Source organism: Loxodonta africana, chromosome 2 (assembly GCF_030014295.1).
Source record: "Loxodonta africana isolate mLoxAfr1 chromosome 2, mLoxAfr1.hap2, whole genome shotgun sequence".
NCBI classification, from domain to species: domain Eukaryota; kingdom Metazoa; phylum Chordata; class Mammalia; order Proboscidea; family Elephantidae; genus Loxodonta; species Loxodonta africana.
This window is the reverse complement of record NC_087343.1, coordinates 85,623,882-85,645,332: the sequence shown is the minus strand read 5'-3', so window position 1 is coordinate 85,645,332 and position 21,451 is coordinate 85,623,882. Positions and strand designations below refer to the sequence as shown.

At 37.9% G+C, this 21,451-nt stretch overlaps 1 protein-coding gene across 3 annotated transcripts in view; it reads right to left on the bottom strand.

Moving 5' to 3' along the window:
• MSH3 (mutS homolog 3) overlaps positions 1-21,451 on the bottom strand; it is a 223,320-nt gene that overhangs the window by 45,336 nt on the left and 156,533 nt on the right. For 2 of the 3 annotated variants that reach the window (XM_023545593.2, XM_064273635.1), the window contains exons 19-20: positions 19,969-20,022; positions 15,920-16,025 (exon numbers count right to left, since the gene is read on the bottom strand). In XM_023545593.2, the coding sequence (XP_023401361.1) occupies positions 15,920-16,025; positions 19,969-20,022 (160 nt within the window). The remainder of the gene's footprint in view (positions 1-15,919; positions 16,026-19,968; positions 20,023-21,451) is intronic. The other variant, XM_003407981.4, reaches the window with a different exon arrangement.

Sequence of the window (21,451 nt, the reverse complement as noted above, 5' to 3'; positions counted from 1 at the left end):
AGAAATTAAAAGACTTAATTAAATGAGGGACTACACCATGTTCATGGACATTTACATTAACCTACAATATTGCAACACTACAATTTAAGTAAACTAGGGTCATTATGGCACAAGGGCATACAACTAGACAGCGGAACAGAACAGAGTTCAGAAACAGAATGTCACGTATGTAATCACTTGCTTTATGACAAAGGTGATAATGCGGTGAGGCGACAGAAATATGGTCTTTTTAATAACTGGTGCTGGGTCAAAAGGATATCCCTCTTGGAAAAAAAGAAATTTAGTTATAATATTTCAACAATGTTTATTTAGCTGGGAAATAGGTCTCTCCCTGACACTATACACCAATAAGTGATGAATGAATGACAAAGCAAACCTAAGAAGACTTCCTTAACCAGATAGAGGGTATCAGTCAAGACAGGATGCCCACTATTACCGCTTTTACTCAATATTGCCCCGGAGGTCCCAGGCAGGACATGACAAAATAAAAAGTTTAAGGATTAAACAGGACAAAACAAAACTGTCATTTTACACAGATCACATTACAGTGTACAAAATAAACCCCCCAAAAAATCCCTGGACAAATTACGTGAAACCTGCCAAAGCTGGAACCTGTATACCGCAGAAACCTGTCGAGAAGGAAAACTCAAATATTTTCAACAAAACAAGTGATAGAAAAATGGGAAGACTGCACCTTTTCAAAGGTGGAAAACTTGTGAGACCCAGAAAAACAAGGCAGTCGCCTCGAGATACGGTTATCACAGGTCTTACTGTATTATAATTAATGAAAGAGTTTAGCAAGGTGGTTAGATTTAAGATAAAGATGCAAAATCAACTGTATCTTTATATAAGAACAACAAATAATTGAAAAACATAATTGTAAAACAGGCATGACCTACAACAGCAAGAAAAGGTACTCAGCAATAAACGTATGAAAATATGTTTAAAAAAATTTATGAAGAAATTTTAAAAACTTTATTGAGAGGATATGAAAGGAAATCTAAATAAAAGTATATTACATTTGATGGAAAAAATTTGGGAACAGTTATAAGATGATGATTAAACAACATGGTGAACACAATGTCACTGAATTAGGTATGTGAAGACTGTTGAAATGGCCAATGTTTTATTACATATATATTTACCACAATTAAAAAAAGTATATTACATTCATAGAGAGATATATTCATATGTCATATCAATATCATAAAGTTGTCAATTTCTCCACAAATTGGTCTATAAGGTCAATGCAATTCTAATAAAAACCTCAATGGGCTTTTTTTTTTTTTTTTTTTCAAAAATTGAGTAAGTTGATTCTAAAATTAAATGGAGGTGCAAATGCCAAAGAAAAGTCAAGAATTCTATTAGAAGAATAAGACTGTGTGATTTTGGCTTAGGAACAGAAAAACCGACCAGTGAAAGAAAGAGTCCAAAACAGTCTTAAGAAACTATAGAAACTTAATATGTGACAGAGATAATTATGCACATTAATGAGAAAAGGATTATTTGAAAAATGGTGCAGGACATCTGATTATTGATATAGAAAGATACGAGACTGGAATCCTATGCCATACCATATATAAAAATAAATTCTGGGCAGACTGATTAAAGATCTAAATCTAAAATGTAAAATTTTAAAATGTTTAAAAAGTTATAGGTGGGTATCTTTATGACCTGGGGAATAGAGAGCAATTTCTTAAATAAGGCACAAAAAGACTGATACATTCAACTTCATTAAAATAAGACTTACTGGTCCTGAAAGACATCATATTGAAAGTAAAGACATAAAAATTACTCCATGAGCTCCTTTAAGTATTAGATTTTTTGTCATTTAAAAGTTTGGTGGCTCAAGTGACTAAGTATTGGACTACTAACTGAAAGGCTGGAGGTTCAAACCCCCCTCCCACCCCGAGAGGCAATGCATAAGTAAAGCCTTGCAATCTACTGCCGAAAGGTCACAGCCTTGAAAACGCTATGGGGTGCAGCTCTATTCTGCACACGTGAGGTCACCATGAGTCGGAATTGACTCAACAGCAACTAACAACAACATGACAGAAAAGTGTAGAAGATCTCAAATTTTCTAGTAAATAAATTTTAATGTCTGTTTCTAGTGTTCAGTTGAGTGCTTTAGGAAAAATATAAATGCCTAGAAAGCTGAAAATAATATTAAAAGGACTTAAGAGTACACAGAGGTTTATTCCCACGATCTCTTCTCAACTGGCCTGCCTGCCTACCATGCTTGTTCCCAGATCCAAACATCAGCTTCAAACTCCTCTTGGCTGTTTCGGTCTGAGGTTAGGCACCAATGTTACAACTCTAAGAGCCATGGACACCACTGAAGGAAGCAACAGAAACCTAGGACACTCTCAGTGCTTGGCTTTCATCTCCTATTAAAATATGAAACATAATGAAAACGGTTGGACTGAAAAATAAACTCTGAATAAAAACTACACTCAGTGAAGACGATGGGTATGGATCTTTTAGCCCAAGGCATCAGAAAACAAATATTACTAAGCTATTCTGTCTTCACTCCAGTGACAGTGTTCAAAAAGATCCCTGTGGCTGAAGGCTAACCAAAAACCCAGGACTGCCTAACCATCTATTTAATGGGGCCCCAGACAGGAAAACAAGTCACCAACGACAGAGTGAAAAAAAAAAAAACACACCAATAACTTTAAAGAGTATAAGGAGTAAAAAATCTCACAAACTGAAAGATGTGTAACCTGAAGTGACCCTTACCATCAAGGTCAAGTAAATTACCTTCCTCCCAGATGTGGTTGGTTGCTGCTGGGGGGATGTAAACTGCAATAGCCCGTAAAACAAAAAACCAAACCCACTGTCACCTCCAGACTTTATAATACTGGTTGAAATTCATTAAATTCTTCAAATCATTTCAGTGAACAAAACATGACTGTAATTGTGAATGTGACCTGGGCTGACATTTGGCTGGTATGCACCTGTACAGCCAAACTGGTTGTTAAATTTCAAAATACCAATTAAATAGCTGCAGCCCAGAACCAAATAAATGTACCCTTGTCATCCTGGACCCCTAAAAAGTCCGTCTAGATAGGAGTTGCCAGATAAAATACAGGACACACGGTAAAATCTGAATGTCAGGAAAATAACAATTTTTTAGTATAAGTATGTCCCAAATATTGCACAGGATATATTTTTATAGCAAAAAATTATTCATTGTCTCTCTGACACTCAAGTTTAACTGTGGGCCCTGTATTTTTATTTGCTAAATCTGGCAAACCCTACTCAACACCCTCTTACAACTTAGTAATTTAAGGGTTAATGCCTGAAAACAGCAGTCTTCTGAATCCTGCCTCAGAATTACAGCCTGAGTTCTGGTTGACTGATGCCTGTGACAGTCAGTCTACCAAAAGTCCTAACTTCTGGGAACTGCCACTGATCCCCTTGGGATACTGGAAGACCAGCCCATGTCCCATCTATGCTTTCTTCTCAGACCCGATGGGCACCACAGGGTTCTTCTCTGATACCTTCCAGCCCATGCACTGCAGCTCCCAAGTGCTCCTATTCCCACACAGCCCCCTGGCCAGAGTGGGCCTAGGTACCCCTAGTGTGGGGTTGGCAGGCTGCAGAGCACATTTCTGGTGCCCAGCCAGGTCCCCAAAGCTGTGGCAGCCTGATGCCCCTTCCCACAGTTTCCTTCTGTAGAAATTATAGCCTCCAAAGGACTTGAGCTCTGAGACAGCTGGGAAAGCCTCAGAGAATAAGTGGATGGGAAGCAACAGGAACCACCACAGGCACCAGCTGAGCCTTCCTGGGACAGGAGAGAGGCTGGGGGAAGAACAGGCTGCACCTGAGAGAAGGATGGGTATATGTGGGGGACAGGTCTCCTTCCCATCTCTACTTAAAAACTCATGGAAAACCTGCCTGCCATGGCTACTAACATCAACTTTTTTCTGTTTTTTTTTTTAATGGAAATGACAGCTACCACTTATATAAGGAGCTCTGGTAATGCAAATAGGAGCTCGGCTAGTAACCAAAAGGTTGGCAGTTTGAACCTACCCAGTGGCCCCCTGGGGGAAAGGATCTAGCAATCTACTTCTTGTAAAGATTACCAAAAAAACCCCAAACCTGTTGCTGTCAAGTCGATTCCAACTCATAGTGACCCTACAGGATGGAGAACTGCTCCACAGGGTTTTCAAGGAAAAACGGGTGGATTTGAACTCCAACTTTCTGGTTAGCAGCCCAGCTCTTAACCACCGTGCCAGCCTAGAAAACCCTATTGGGAAGTTCTACTCTTTAACACATGGGGTTGCTGTGAGTTGAAAATGGACTTGATGGTACTTAACAACAACAAAACCACTTATACAGTTTGCTCTGTGCCAGACACCATTCTAAAGACATATTCATCATTATCATCATTTTGTAGATAAGAAAACTATAACATGGATTATTTAAAACTTAACTGAGAGCCCATACTCTTAACCAATATGCTCTGCTGAACCCTGTCTTGCCTGGAAGATCAGACTTGATTTAATAAAACACAATATTCCAATGACTACTTACTTATTGAGACACCAAGCCCCTTAATGACTGAAAGGGAAAAACTCAAATTATTGATAATTATCTCTGGATATGGAATTATCTATTTTCTCTATAGTTTTCAATACTTTTCCGAATTTTCTACTGTGTTTTAAATTAGCAATTTCACTTCTTAGGCAAATTCACTTAATCTTAGCCGAAAAATGGAATTATTTATAATACCAACAAATGAACACAGAGGATTTTTAAAGAAAATTATGGTACATCCATATTATCAAATATTATGAAGCCATTAAAATTATATTATGGAGGACATTTTAATTTTGAAAAATATCTTATAATATTAAACGAAAAAAGCAGGATATAAAAATATTCATATGACATAATCATGAATATGTTAGAAAATATATAAAGAAAAGATAAAGGAAACCCACCAAAATGTCAAAAGCATTTGTTTTTGAAATTAAGGGGCAATTTCCTCCCCTTCTTTCTTCCTTTCTTTATATCCCACATCTCAATCCATAATTTATTTTTAACTGGGTTCTGCCCAAGGAGAGGTACTGACAACTATTTGCTATATATATATATATATATATATATATATACACACACACACACACACACACACACACACACACACATATATATAGTATGTTGATATTATGCAAAAGAAGTTTGGAGAAACTTTCACTGTGGTATCAATTTCTAGAAGAACACTGACAAAGAAATGACAGAATGGGTAAATGAGAGAACGACTATGAATAGAGAATTGGCCCAAGGGTCATGAAAGGTCCAGAGCTTTGCAAGTCAATCCAATTCTGCAGAGCTCAGTTTTCTTCTCTGTAAAATAAGGGAGTTGAATTAAATGATCTCTCACCTTCAAATTCTACTATTCTCTGAAAAAAAAAAAAAGTTCAAACTCAGGTATATCATATGGATATGCAGCCTTGGTGGAACCAAACACCAAATTAGCCTACAGGACAGAGTACAATTGCCACATAAGGTTTCCAAGGACTGACTGGTGAATTCAAACTGCCAACCTTTTGGTTAGCAGCCGAGTTCTTAACCACTATGCCACCAGGGCTCCAAAGACTAAATTGGCACTAGAGAGTTGCCTGGAAGTTATAGAGTTCACTTGTCCGAGGTACTTGGGGAAAGTGGAGTACTGACTACCCAGTCAGACTTGGAATCAGTATGGTGGAATTTCCAGTTCTACTCAGAATTTCAGGGTCCTTGAATGGTTGGTTCAAGGAGTCCCTGGGTGGTGCAAATGGTTAACACGCTCAGCTGCTAATTGAAAGGTTGGAGGTTTGAGTCCACTCAGAGGCACCTTGAAAGAAAGGCTTGGCAATCTACTTCTGAAAAATCAGCCACTGAAAACCCTATGGAGCACAGTTCTACTCTGGCACACATGGGGTCATTATAAGTTAGGTTGACTTGAAGGTAACTGGGTTTTTTACCCAGGATTTGAGGATTTCAGATAAAACTTTAATGAGCTAAATGTTTTCCAACTCACTAAATCCAACTATTTGTAGGTGACAAATGGTTGCTCTCCCAGTGAGTTCCAGTATTTAGATCTGGCAGTGGGTATAGTAGATAAATTGCATTGCAGGCAATCTAGTAAACTCTAACAAGAAAAAAGATATGAGATTGTAAAGAATGGGGAGGTATTTTGAGACGCATAAATGCCTCCTGCTTCCATCTCCACACCACCACCTAGTGGGCTCCTGCAATGCCTCCTGACTGAACCTCCTGCTTCTCCTGTGCCCATGGTCTGTTCTCCATATGGCCGCCAGAGTGACTATCTTCAAAAACAAAACAGAACTTGTCTACTGCTAAAAGTCCTCACTGGATCTCCAAAGCACTTATAATAATGCCCAAATCCTCACTATGGTTTAAAGACCCTATATAATCAGACCCCTGCCTGGGTATCTTACCTAATCTCCTATCACCATCCACCATATTCACCCAGTGCTAGCCAGACTTGATTTCTGCTGTTCCTCGATTTGGCAGATGACAACATGCTCATTACTGGCTTAAGGTCTTTCTACAGCTGGTCTCTGTGCCTAGGACGCTCTTTCCTGTGACTGGGTCCCTTTTGTCATTCAAGTACAAGCTCAAACATCAACTCCCAGGAAAGATATTCTCTGACCACGCAACCTACTTAAGCCACTTTTCCCTAACTTTTGCCTGCTCATGTACCATTTCTATTATTAGAATGTAAGTTCCCATGAGAGGGGGAACCATGTCATGTTTCTCATCCCCAGTGCATAGAACAAGGTATGGAATGAAAAAACATAATAAATATTGGCTGAATGAATGAGTTTCATATGTGAAAGGGACCACAAGAGAGATATCCACCATCTGTACATTTCAAAAAATCATGTACATTTTCTGTTAAAAAAATTAGCCAGGAAAATATTACTCCCTTTCCTCCACAGTTTACAAAATGACATAATACTAAGGAAACCGCTGTGTAATTAGTTACTTTTGTGTGTGGCCTTTCTAGCCATGGTCTTGTAACTCCCACCCAGGTGACTGGGCAGGACTGTGTGATAAGGTAATTGTGGCCTACCAAGAAGATTGGTTGGTTTTGCCATAAAAGAGAGCCAACTCCAGAGAAGAGAGGAAGAGCCCACCACCACAAGGAAGGAGAGACCCAGCAGCAGAAACTGGCAGCAGGTGACAGCACGATGGGCTTCCCAGTCCACAGAGGGAGAAAGCTGGGTGCCTTTGGGTAGACTGAGGGCCATGGAAAGGTGTGCCTATGAGCATGACTGGGAAGAGGCTATCCTGATGGAAGAACTGTACCCTCAGTGTTCTTGAGCCTGAATTATAACTGTTGCTTCCCTAATAAACCCCGTAATTGTGAGTATGGTCTGTGAGTTCTGTGTAGCCATTGCACTAGAGTGCTGTGGGAGGAACAGTTGGTGTCAGAATTGGTAGAGATGGCTAAGAGAGCAGGCTTGTTTGGCGTCCATCTCATGAAAGCCAGCCTTGTGCTGTTGATCTTGGTTCTCATTTCACCTTGTGGGGTAGAGGAGGTCAGACACCACCTCCATAATGTTTTTACAGAAATGATCAAGAAATTTTGCTCACCCGTGTTTTAGCAAGAATCATATATGTATTTGAGTCACCGCATATCAAAGGCTCTGCGAAAGATACATTAAATTCAACTCGAAGACCAGCTAGAATGAGTGAATGTTCTAATAGCCAGAAGCTGGAAGTTGCCAGAAAACCACCTCCTTACCTACTCTGGGTACGACTGAAGTTACTGAGAATGTATCAGACTGAACTGGCCCAGACAGTACCCAAACCTGTGCCTTGATGCCCTGCAAGAGGCCATCCATGCACAGATCAAGTTCTCAAGAACCACAGATAAAAAAGGAATGATAAACAAAAACTGGTATCATTGCACCAAGGGGACTATGCTTCTCGATGGCACCTTAAGAGTACTGCCTAAAGGAACCTAGAGGCTATAAGTTCATTCTTTAGGGTTGGCAATGTCTGGACAGCATTGGCCAATAAGGTCCATATTAGTATTGTTTATCAACAGTCAAAACATTAAATCTAAACAGGCAAGTTTTAGGATAACTAAGCAGCTTCACATTTAATGCCATCTCCTGTGAAAAAAGAAAAGTGAGGATGAAAAAGTAACAGGTTTTTAAAGTATCATAAGAACATCACAGATAACAAGTGCCAGGTGCTGTGCTAAAGACTATAAAAATCTGCTGCCGTCGAGTCGATTCTGACTTGTAGCGACCCTACAGGACAGAGTAGAACTGCTCCGTAGGGTTTCCAAGGAATGCCTGGTACATTCAAACTGCCGACCTTTTGGTTAAGAGTCGTAGCTCTTAACCACTACACCACCAGGGTTTCCAATGACTTTATATGCATCATCTTGTTTAGTTCTCTCAACAGTTTCATGAAGGTAACACTAGTTGTAGTATATTCCCATTTTATAGGTGAGGAAACAGAAGCTTGGAGAAGCTAAACACCTTGCTTAGTAATACAGAACTAGCAAGCGGCAGAACTAGGGTGGCAAGTAAAAGTTAATCCTCTAATAGATGCCTCAGAGGGGACTCTTGCTCAATGATGTGATAGGAAATTACAGTCACTACTAGATAAGAAAAGAGCTGCCCTAGCTCAGAACCAGCATCCTTGGGTCCATTATTCTACGGATAAACAAGCGTGTATTATCATATGCCAATTTCCAAGATCTAGACTGACTGGAAGTGATCCATATTTATGCCTATTCCCAAGAAAGGTAATCCAACCGAAAGCAGAAATTATTCAACAATCATTAATATCACACGCAAGTAAAATTTTGCTGAAGTTCATTCAAAAGTGGCTGCAGCAGTATATCGACAAGAAACTGCCAGAAACTTAAGCTGGATTTGGAAGAGGGCATGGAACCAGCGATATCATTGCTCATGTCAGATGGATCCTGGCTGAAAGCAGAGAATACCAGAAAGATGTTTACCTGTGTTCTATTGACTATGCAAAGGCATTCAATTGTGTGGATCATAACAAATTATGGATAACATTCCAAGAATGGGAATTTCAGAACACTTAATTGTGTTCATGAGGAACCTGTACATTGATCAAGAGGCAGTTGTTCGAACAGAACAAGGGGATACTGTGTGGTTTAAAGTCAGGAAAGGTGTGCATCGGGGTTGTATCCTTTAACCATACTTATCCAATCTGTATGCTGAGCAAATAATCTGAGAAGCTGGACTATGTGAAAAAGAACAGGATCAGAATTGGAAGAAGACTCATGATACAATGTTGCTTGCTGAAAGTGAAGAGAACTTGAAGCACTTACTGATAAAGATCAAAGACCAGAGCCTTCAGTATAGATTACACCTCAACATAAAGAAAACAAAAATCCTCACAACGGGACCAATAAGCAACATCATGATAAACAGAGAAAAGATTGAAGTTGTCAAGGGTTTCATTTTATTTGGATCCACAATCAACGCCCACGGATGCAGCCAACAAGAAATCAAGAAACGCATTGCGTTGGGCAAATCTGCTATGAAAGAACTCTTTCAAGTGTTGAAAAGCAAAGATGTCACCTTGAAGACTAAGGTGCACCTGACCCAAGCCATGGTATTTTCAACTGCATCATATGCATGTGAAAGCTGGACAATGAATACGGAAGATGGAAGAACTGGTGCCTTTGAATTGTGGTGTTGGTGAAAAATATTGAATATACCATGGACTACCAAAAGAATGAACAAGTCTGTCTTGGAAGAAGTACAAACAGAATGCTCCTTAGATGCAAGAATGGAGAGGCTACGTCTTACATACTCTGGACATGTTATCAGGAGTAATTAGTCCCTGGACAAGGACATCATGCTTGGTAAAGTATAGGGTCAGCAAAAAAGAGGAAGAACGTCAACAAGATGGATTGACACAGTGGCTGCAACAATGGGCTCAAGCATAACGATTGTGAGCATGGCACAGGGCCAGGCAGTGTTTCGTTCTGTAGTACATGGGGTTGTTATGAGTCGGAACCGACTCAAAGGCACCTAACAACAATAAGAGGCATGGACTAATTTTCTGCACAAAACTCCTTCTTCCTTGACAGGTACAGATGTTGACATCTATCTTTAAAATGGAACCATAGTAGCTATTTTTATAATAGCTGCAGAGTGCTGAAAAAGTTTAGCAGTTTCAAATTGTATTATTCCTCGAAAATGGCAGGTTACAGTAAGAGACTCCATAGTGAAAGCTTCGTCCAGAGAAGCTCTCAGCCAAATCTTTGTACTTTTAACCTAAAGCGAACTAGAAAGGAGAGAGTGAGGCTGGGGAAGAACAAAAACCATATATGTAGATGCAGGTGTAAGGGTCCAAATCCTTCTGAGACCATGCTACCCAATTCACATTTCACTGAGTGTAAAAGCCTCATTTTATAGATGAAGAAACCAAGGCCTGGAAAATACACTGACCTACCCAAGATGACAGTAAATAATAGCAGAATAAGTTTTGAATTTACATCTTCTATCACCTCAATGTGTTTTCCTGTTATACCTATGTACCAAAAAGTAGTACGTGACAAAAACTTTAAAAATGAACAAAGAAAGTGCTGGAATAGACAAACTGTTTGTCTGGAGTGATAAGAGAAGGCTTTAAAGACAAGGTAGTATCTTTTTGGGTCCTGAATGATGAGTAGGAGTTCAATCAATGGAGTGAGTGAGGGACAAGAAGAAAAGAGGAATATTCTGGGGAGAGAGACAGCAGCACAGGTAATGACACTGTAAGAAATGATCATTTATCACACAAATGTCCCTCTTTAGCTCAGTGTGTCAGAGGTAGGAAGAGAGGGGCACCAGAAGAGAGAAGTGGCAGAAAACAACATTCATCACCATTAATATTTCCTCCAATTTTTAACATGATCCAGTGATCACACTATGTGAGCAACACATTTAAAGGAGACTCTATGAAAACAATCTAGTCATGGATTTGAAGTAAGCCTAAAACTCATGTTATTTTATAGTATGCATTATTGTTGTTTTGCTTGCAAATTAGATACAGTCAACAGCTTTTGAATATTACTGTAATTAGCCTTACTTTCCTATAGTCAAAGCAAGCATTTTTAAGGTCAGCTAGAAGTATTTGACCTGGGAGAATAAAGAAGGAAGCTTGTGGTCTTTGGCTTCTTCCCATATTCCCTCATCGTCATCAATTTCAAACATTTATTCACACAACAAACCTGCAAGTACCTACTATGTGCCACGCACAGGGCTAGGGAGCACCCAAGCCCTCTTCTCGATCTCAGGAGAAGAGATCATGACCAGGATTCTGGCATCCACCCTGTCCCAGTTCTAGAACACCTAGGCTATGGATTTCCCTTGGCCTATAGAGACCCACAGAAACACTGGTGGCATAGTGGTTAAGTGCTACAGCTGCTAACCAAGAGGTCAGCGGCAGTTCAAATCCACCAGGCGCTCCTTGGAAACTCTATGGGGCAGTTCTACTCTGTCCGATAGGGTGCTATGAGTCAGAATCGACTCAACAGCAGTGGGTTTGGTTTTTTTGGTTTATAGAGACCCACAGTGTTCAAGCATTTCCTGAGTAGCTCTGCACATTTGACTCACTGTCTTGCCCTTCATAACCTGAGAAGTTGTAAACCACACTTGTTCCTTCCCTCTCCAAAAAGTTTATATTATTTATATTAAAACAAAAAACCTGCAAGCAAATTAAAACCTCCTGCTTTAATTGCTGTCAAAAACCTATCCACTAGAAAGTCATTTGGTTTAATAAGTAAATAATCCTGGGAGAGTTAAGACTGCAGTGACAGGGGAGTGTCCCAAGCAGTATGGCACAGTATGTCTTGGCCTGCTTCTCAAGGTTTCCAAGTGTGCCAAGATGTTGCCCCCTAGCCCTTAAGATGGCAGGGTGGGACTGGGCAGCCAAAACGCCTGGGCCAGCCTCTTTCAACTCTGAGCAATCTTCTCCTTCTTTTATTTTACTTTCAAAATATTATCATTTTCTACATGTATGACAAAGCATAAAAGGTCAAGAAGCACCGGGTTCCCTTAAAATACTTCTATATTTTGGAAAACAGTTCAAGATTACCCAGTTGGGATAACCTCTTGCAAATCACTTTCCTTTCTGATCTTAGTTTACTCACAAGAATGAAGAGGCGGTTACAATACAAGAGCTCTAATTTCTCTTCTAGTTCTACAGTGTAATGATTGTATAAGTTGTCAAACTGTCACATACTGAAATCCAAAAACCCGTTGCAGTAGAGTTGATTCCAACTCATAGCTACCCTATAGAACAGAGCAGAACTGCCCCATAGAGCTTCCAAGGAGCACCTGGTAGATTCAAACTGCTGACCTTTTGGTTAGCAGCCATAGCACTTAACCACTACACCACCAGGGTTTACTATCCTAAAAAATAAAATTTTGTTAAAGGAAAAAAAAATGGCAAAAATTTAAAGTGAGACGTGGGATTTCAGAAGGCTTCTAGCTAATCTTTATTTAACAAATCTGATTGGGTGCCTGTTATGTGCCAGTGAAATTTAACTGACACTGGAATTACAACCAAACAAGAGACTTATCCCTTATTCACTTGAAGCTTATAGTCCACTGGAAAACACAACTAAAAGCAAAAAAAAACACGTAATTATAATTTAGTGGAATAAAGTACTATAATAGAGAAAATATAAGTGCTGTGGCTACTTAATCAGGGCCCACCCCATCACAGTCTTGATTAGGGAAAGCTTAATGAAGAGGTGACAGCCAAGAAAAGACTTAGAGAACAAGCAGGAACGGAGAGCAGGATGGGGTGGGTTGTGGGCATGTGTGAGGTGGGAGTGGGTGGTGGGGGAAAGATGACATTCTAGGCAGAGGGAATACCATCTGCCAAGTCCCAGAGGCACAGTAACTTGGGAGCTGTAAGAAGTCCCAATACGGCTGGAATGTAAGACATGAATGCAAATGGGAGAGTGACATGACGGGTTAGATTTGCACTTCAGAAAAAGCCCTCTGGCTGGAGAGTGGGGAAGGAATTAGAGAGGGGCAAGATGGAGGTGGTAAGACCCAATGATTGCCAAGTCTGCAAATACTGTGAATTGTGTGGTGAATTATGGAAGGGAACAAAAAAAGAGGACTTGAAAGACTATTCTTAAAATTGGGAGAGGAGAAGAGGGCAGAAAGTTGGCTTGCTCAAAAGCACTATAACATGCTCAGAGAATACAGAATCCAGAAAAGTATACTCATAATTACATGTAAAAAGACCATTTCTCACATGATTATCAAAAGCAATAATGCAACTGACTTTGAGGAAATTATTTTCAGGGTATATTTTATAATTAACACCCATAAAATATTTTAAATTGAGTTTTACATAGTAAGCTTTGTCTCAACACTATCCCTATATATAAATTTATACCCTACAAAATAGAACGTACTTCACCATAGCAACAGTTCTATATCAACTCCTACTCAAGTTAGAAAAAGCATGTGTAAAAGAAACGAATATTCTGGAATATGCTGAGGTGCCTGCTGTAATAAATCACTCTGTTGGTTTTTTAAAAATTCAAAACAGAAGAGTTCAATGTTTCTTTAAAATGTTCTTGTAATTAGCAGAAGGCTATTTTAGTTTCTCAAAGCTTGCTTTACTAAACAGTATAATACATTTAATAAAAGAAAGCATGAAAGAAGGAAAAAGAAATTAAAAAATGCCAATAACAACATATTTAGTATCAAGTTGGCAGGCATGGTAGAGGATGGGAACAGTAACAGAAAATGATGTTTAAGTGATGTATAAGCAAAGTATAAACTAAGCTATTAAATGTTCCAATTATATTACTTTCTCAAGAAAAGGTACACCCCACTGGTATGGAAACTGAAAAAAGAAATTCTTATGTCCACATTGTTCTCTTTCTAAAGACAATAAAAGTATTAGTGCTTATTAACTCATTTTGCCATATTAAGTAATATATAAATTTCCTAATAAGAATTATAAGTTTATAGACATTGGGTATCAGGTTATATAATACCAACAAGCATTTGTATGATATTGACATGTAACTCCAAACTAGAGGTAATCCAAAGCAGTTACTTTCACTTACCACCCTTGGGGCCAGCCAAATTCACCATGTCACACATCTGTCATCCTTGCTCTTAGCCCAAGATGGAACTCTGTAATCTTCCCAACTCCCTTGCTATTCTGAGTTTCCTTTCTCTGATCTAATCTCCACCCTCTCCTCTACATCTCAATCCTTTCCACTGTCCTCAGGGAAATCTTCCAGTCCTTCTAACCTCCTTGCTTTGACATTTCCTTCACACACCAAAACCTGGCTGTCTACTACTTCCCCCGCAGCTGAGCTCTTTGCTACACCCTCTCCCATGCACCCCATGCTTCCAAGGTTCTCTCTCACCTGCTTCTTTAGGTGGTGTTCCAAATACCACCTATACTTACTCTCACTGCATCCATCTACAGATCTCCAGGTACCAGGACCTATTCCTCGGAATCTCTGACACCTGATTACTGTCATTATTTCCACCACAAATCCTGCTGTTATCTTAGATGATCTCAACATTCACACAGCGATTCTCCAAAACTCTGTTCCTTGATGTCCTCATCTCCAAAGACCTTCTCTACTTCTATCCACTTCTATGGCCGTACCCGCAATCCTGCCATCACCTAGAATAGCTCCACCTCTGAAACTTAAATTCAGGCATCTCATTCTCTGATACATACTAACTCCCTACATATTAATTATTTGATCTTATAGCCACATATTAATCTATCTATGTAGCACTCCCCCACCCACCCACACACACATCCAGGTTCACTGTTTCCCCCAGCTTAAATCATTCTCTTGCTAGTATTCTCAATCCTGTAGGATAAAATCTAAGTTTCCTAACGTGGCATGTAAGTGAACTGGCCTCTTCCTTATCTCTGAATACTTCTTTCTTTATACTCTATGCTTCAACCTTACTCAGCATCTTTCAATTCCTTGAATTTATCCTGCTCTGTCTTGTGTCAAGCTTTTGCCATGCTGGTTCCTCTACCTGGAATACTCCCTTCACTGCCTTGTAGCTTGAGCCTACTCATTTGTCAGTTAATATCATATTCCTGGGACACTGTCCTTGACGCTCCCCCTACACTGGGAAAGATCAACCCTCCCAGGACACCTTGATTTCCTGTGTCACTGCACTTACCCAACTGTACTGTTTAACTGCTGTCTATCTTCTGTACTAGACCACAAGCTCTTTGAAGGCAAGAAATATGTCTCTCTTGCTTACCACTCTGTCACTTTGCTACCTGGGGCTTAACAGGCACTCAGAAAGTACAGGCTGAATGAATATGTATTTATTGAACCTATACATTACAACCTATATTAATGTTCTACAAAAGAGCCCTAGTTCATGTGTGAAAAATTCTCATCACTGAATCAGCTTAGATGCCTCTGATTCTTCCACAAGACATTTGAAAATAGTGGAACACAGAGCAAAGCAGGTAACACCACACGTCAATAGGAACTGGCAAAACCATAGTATGATTCTAACTCCATTAACATATGTGGGCATTTACAAATGTAAAATACTTTCACTGGACTACCAAGGATAACTAATCAAGACTAATTCTGCATTTTATTGTTTGTAAATTATAGCATGATAAATAAAAATTTTAAAAAGCTAAAAAAAAAAAAAAAAAAAACCACTAATCCTTTATTTGTAAACCTTTCCTTGTATGGGTATTCTTGCATCAGAAAAAGCACTGTTACATGCTTGATAAATATGAAAGTGTAATACAGGGTTAGTTCGTTTACAGTCAAAGTTAAAACCAGGGAGAATAATAAAAGCATTTATTTGGTATTTAAATGTCTGGGATCAACATTATCATCTTTTACTTATATTTTCTAGCATAATATGGTACTCACTGATAGATTTGTATTATTGGGAACATACTGTTCTCCCAACAACATGTCAATCACAGGGTGCCGGCCATTTTTTATTATAATTTTCCTTCCTTCTTGTAGAGTTGGTCTGTAAAAAGAAGTATGTTTCAATTTACTAGTCATGGAAATAGCCTTAATTTTTTTTTCCTAAGATATCATGAAAAATTTCAGTAGCCAGACTGCAAGACAGACAATAAAACATAGACTTTCAGCACATATGTCAAGAATAAGGCCCTGAGTATAAAAGTTGTATTTTAAATACAGAGTAAGAATTGGGAAAACAATTACAACAGTACGCTGAAGCATGAACTCTAACAGGGTCTTGTTGTGACTCAAGGGTCTTACTATGGCTCCACTACAGAAGTCTATTTTTACAAGATCCTTTTGATTTTTATTTTTCTATTACTTTCTAAGCTCAAACCAATATTTTTATTAGTAAAGATGACAGTATACTAAAGATTATTTTCAATAATCAGCAAAATAAAGGAAATCATATAAAATTATTTCTAGATTTAATTATTACATTAATATAAATTATATGATATGCTGGACTTGGAAATAGAATGACCCAAAATTCGCATATTCTGTTTAATTGAAACATCTCCACGGTCTTTGGAATTTTTCACTTTTTTGATACAGAAATTATTTTTTTGCCTTGCTGGTCTCATTCTCTGTCTTCTTAAGACTTTTATAGTTCTCTGTTTTTACCTGGAAACCCTGGTGGCGTAATGCTTAAGTGCTACGCCTGGTAACCAAAGGGTAGGCAGTTTGATTCCGCCAGGTGCTGCTTGGAAACGCTTTGGGGCAGTTCTACTCAGTCCTATAGGGTCGCTATGAGTCGGAATCGACTCGATGGCACTGGGTTTGGTTTGGTTTTGGTTTGGTTTTACCTATAGGAGTCGGAATCGACTCGATGGCACTGGGTTTGGTTTGGTTTTACCTATAGGAGTCGGAATCGACTCGATGGCACTGGGTTTGGTTTGGTTTTGGTTTGGTTTTACCTATAGTTTCATCTGTTTATCAACATTCCCTTAAGCATTGCTCTACTCTCAGTCTCCTCCCCACAGGTGACCGATGGGTTGTCTTGTTTCTATCCCTCCCAAACTGCTTCTCTGCATTTACATCTTTATATTCATCATGTTCGCTGATTTTCTTAAAAAGCAAACGGGACCATACCTCATAACATATTATGTACCTGTTTTTTCTTTGTGATTTTTCACTCAACCCTAAGTACACATAAAAAACTGACTTTACCATTTACTCTCTGGGCCCAATAGACAATTTTTTTTTAATTTACTCTTAATATGTTTTTTCTTAATATGTTTCAGTTATTTTACAAATAATTTTCCAACCAAGAATAAGGGGTAGTAAAAAAGCAACTTCATGATAAATTTTACTAAGATTTTAAACATAGAAAATTCCAAATTTTTACCCCACATTTTCCTGGTTTTGAAAGTATATATATCTGAATGGGCAATAGACAATTAATGTAATTAACTGCTCATTGGCTGTCATGCATGACCCTGGAACATATTCATTTTATAAATAACTGATTCCTGATTTTAACACATCTCTAACAGGCTGTAGATCGTCATTACTTCTGGTTATTCTTCTCATACTTACATTGACAAAAAATGCGATAGTGGAAGAATTTTTTGAAATGTTTTAAAGATCATTATTTTGTCAAAGAGGATGACTATCTTACTTGCTCAAATGCTAACTGCAAAACATTTTCACTTTTAGATTTATAAATACAGACAAGAATAATCAATCAAATGAATATTTCCATTTCTACATCATCTACCTTTAATCACCTGCCTTTAGCATCTACCTGTGAGCTGTATCAGGAAAATTTTAGAGCACAAACAACATATGAGATGAAAGAATAGTCATATGCCCTTTTAGCAAAACAGGATGGTCCAGATTATTATTACAAAACATTGCAAGATGAGGGCTTCCGATGGGGTGACTAAATGGATAAGAACACTTAATTTTATCCTTAGAAATATAATGTGCATGCATTGATTTTTGAGTCTGAAAAAATTCACCTAGGATACTGTCATTTGAAAACTCATAATCTGAGATTTTGTTTATATGAGAAATTTCACCACTATCATTAGAGTCTAGAGCACTCCTATCGTTCTCTTCACCCTCATCACCTGAATAATAGTTGTGAAATGTCTTGTCATTTTTTTTCCTCTTTGCTATTATGGATGAAAATGAAAAAACTGGAATTCTCAACTGTAATCATAGAAAGCTAGATGGAGATGAAAATGAAAAAATTGGAATTCTCAACTGTGATCATAGAAAGCTGGAAGCAGACTACAAAGGTGACATCTTCAGTCTTCTTTTATACCTTCTTGAAACATGATGCAATACTTCGGGTAATACAGTAAGAGAACACTGTAAAATGATGTAATAGTGACTTTTCTCTCACTTTTACATCATCAGTCTTTAGTTTCCTAACTTTAGACTTTTACAGCACAGTGGGAGTAATTGGTAAATAGTGATAAAATAAATCCTAGGATGATGAAATAGCAAAATATTTCAAGATGTAGGAAAAATTAGATGACTAAAGATTCTTAAATATATCTTAGATTTAGAAAAGAGCCCAGTGGACCCATATGGTAAATGTAAGACAGAATGAGCTTTATTCTATTTTTAAAAAAGTAAATTTTCTCTTTGTTCTTTGGAACACTCAAACTCAAAAACTTAAGTTAGGTCCAGTGGGCCCTGATGGTATGACATACTAAAGATTAAGGATCATTCCTTGTCAGATCTGCATCATTCTTTTTAAATTGCTGTAGAGCTGATTTACCTCCTATTGTTAGACATTTAGACAGTGTCCAAATTTTCACTGCTATAAACAATGCTGTAACAACAACTCTAGACATGTTCCATGTGCACATATCTAAGTGTTTCTCTAAGGCAGAATAAATTCCTGGAGTAAAATTTTTAAGTCATAATGTCATACAGTATACACATTTTCTATTTTAATAATTAAGACTAGCTGGGCCAATTTGCATTCCCATTAGCAGGAAATGAAAGTTGATTTGTTTTTTCATACTCTCATGTAAAGTTTTAAAAAGTAAACATGTCATTTTAATGACTAAGTGGAGCCTGACCGAAGGCATGGTCTTCCCATCACCTCATATGTATGTGAAAGCTGGAAAATTAAAAAGGAAGAAAAGAAGAATTGATTCTTTCAAACTTTGGTGTTGGTGAAGAGTAACGAATATACCATGGATTGCCAGAAGAAACAAATCGGTCTTTTAAAAAATACAACCAGAATGCTCCTTAGAAACAAGGATAAATTGCTTGCTTTGGACACGTCATCAGGAAAGACCAACTGCTAGAAAAGGACATCATGTTTGGTAGAGGGTCAGTGAAAATACGGTAAACCCTCAGTGAAATGGACTGACATGATAGCCACAATAATGGACTCCAACATACCAAAGATCATGAAGATGGAGCAGGGGCTGGGCAATCTTTTATTCTGTCATACATAAGGTCACCATGAGTCAGAGTAGACTCAACTGCAAACAACAACATAAATAATTGCTGTTATCAAACTTTCTAATTTCTGATAATCTGATGGGTCAACTGTGTTATCTCGTTTTAATTTATACTTACTGAGTACTAGGGAACCCTGGCGGCGCAGTGGTTAAGAGCTCAGCTGCTAACCAAAAGGTCCACAGTACAAATCTACCAGCCGCTGCTTGGAAACCCTATGGGGCAGTTCTACTCTGCCCTGTAGGGTTGCTATGAGTCAGAATCGACTCAGCGGCAATGGGTTTGGTTTTGGTTTGGATTACTCAGGTTGAGTACCTTTTCATCAGTTGCTTGGTCACTTGTTGGTCTTTTTTGTCATAGTTTCTATCCTATTAGTGACCTCCTTAAGCTCTTTGATCCAGAACTTTTGCATATAAACATTTTTCTAAACTCAGAATACCAAAAATACTACTCCCTTAATACTCAACTCATTCTTCTTGAATATATTTGGCTAACAAACCCGAAGAATGTACACTCACATTTTCCAAAGACAGTAGCTAGCGTATCTTCTGAGTAAACAATCTGAAATCATCCTTTAGAGAGAGATATTTAAAATTACCAAAAAAAGGACAGTTTTTGAATTTTAAAGTATTAATTCTAAAGACAAGATTTTTATCTAAGTGGGTTATGAAATGTACCATGAAAGAAAAAAATGGAAGCATCTGTGACTGTTATCAAATTTAAAATAAAATTCTAGGTGCTCTGCCAAGTGAAATAAATCTATCATATTCGTGACATTGATATGACTTCCCAGGAAGGTATTCAATTTAGAATAAATTTTTGAGTGATTTGTTCTGTTCTAAAATCTACACTGACTTACTCTGTTGCCCTCATAATTACACAATGACAAAACACTTCCTGGTGGAGTAATAAGTAAATGATAATTCACAGAGCTGGAATAAGATACTGGGATTAGGAAACTTATAACAAAAAGGATCGGGTCGATGATATCTTATGGAAATGAAGGAGACAGAACTGAGAAAATCTGGATGCTGCCTAGAAAGAATGAAATATTGGAACATGAACAAATTTATTTATTTTACTCTATATTTTTTAAATCACATCTTTCTTCTTTAACTGACCCAGAGAACCAGAAAATAATCGACATTAGTAAAACAGTGTAATATCCAGAATACAAATTGAATAAAAAGATGCAGAATAGGAACTTTTGCCTAAAAGTTTAGACTATAGTCAATAAAAGAATCTTAATAGTATTTAGAAAGATAGCAATTATGAAGCCAAATAATCAATGTGAACTAACTACAAGAGCTCAAATGTACTAAAGTCTTTAAATGAGCTGGAAATATAAGAAAAATGTGTAAATTTCAGATATTTTAAATGCTGGCTTAAAATATATTTTAGATAGACATTTCCTATTTCATGCCTATTTTCACTTGATTTAATTTTTGCAAAAAGAAAAAAAATATTGATTACATTACTAAAAGGCTATGGCATGATCTTTGACTTAAATTGTTTTCAGATGAATTTTTCTTATTATAAGATATATGGCATCCCATTTAGCAAGCTTTTTAACGTGTGAAATAATTCCTAACATTGTCTTACTGATAGATAGAAAAACAAGTGGTCAATGTAGCTGTTATTATTACTACTGTTGTTTTTAAGAGAATCAAATCGTAGTGTCTTAGAATAAAATCTTGTCCTAGTAAGGACAAATAGAAAAGTTGGACAAAGTATAGAAAACAGCTGCTTGAAGGCATCCAATAACTAACAAAACAGCAAGGAGTTACCAGGCCAGGGTCTCAAATACGGCAGGACCAATTTTCACCTGGAGGTATTTGCTGAATTTTGAGGCAACAGCTAATGCTGAGTACGGCTAACAGCTTTGTTCTGGATTGAGACATCAAAGGGATGCACACCAGGCATGAGAGTGCACTGGAAGTAAGAACTGTAGCTCATCTTTCAACCATCTCAACCCCTGAAATTGGATTGAAGTAATGCCAG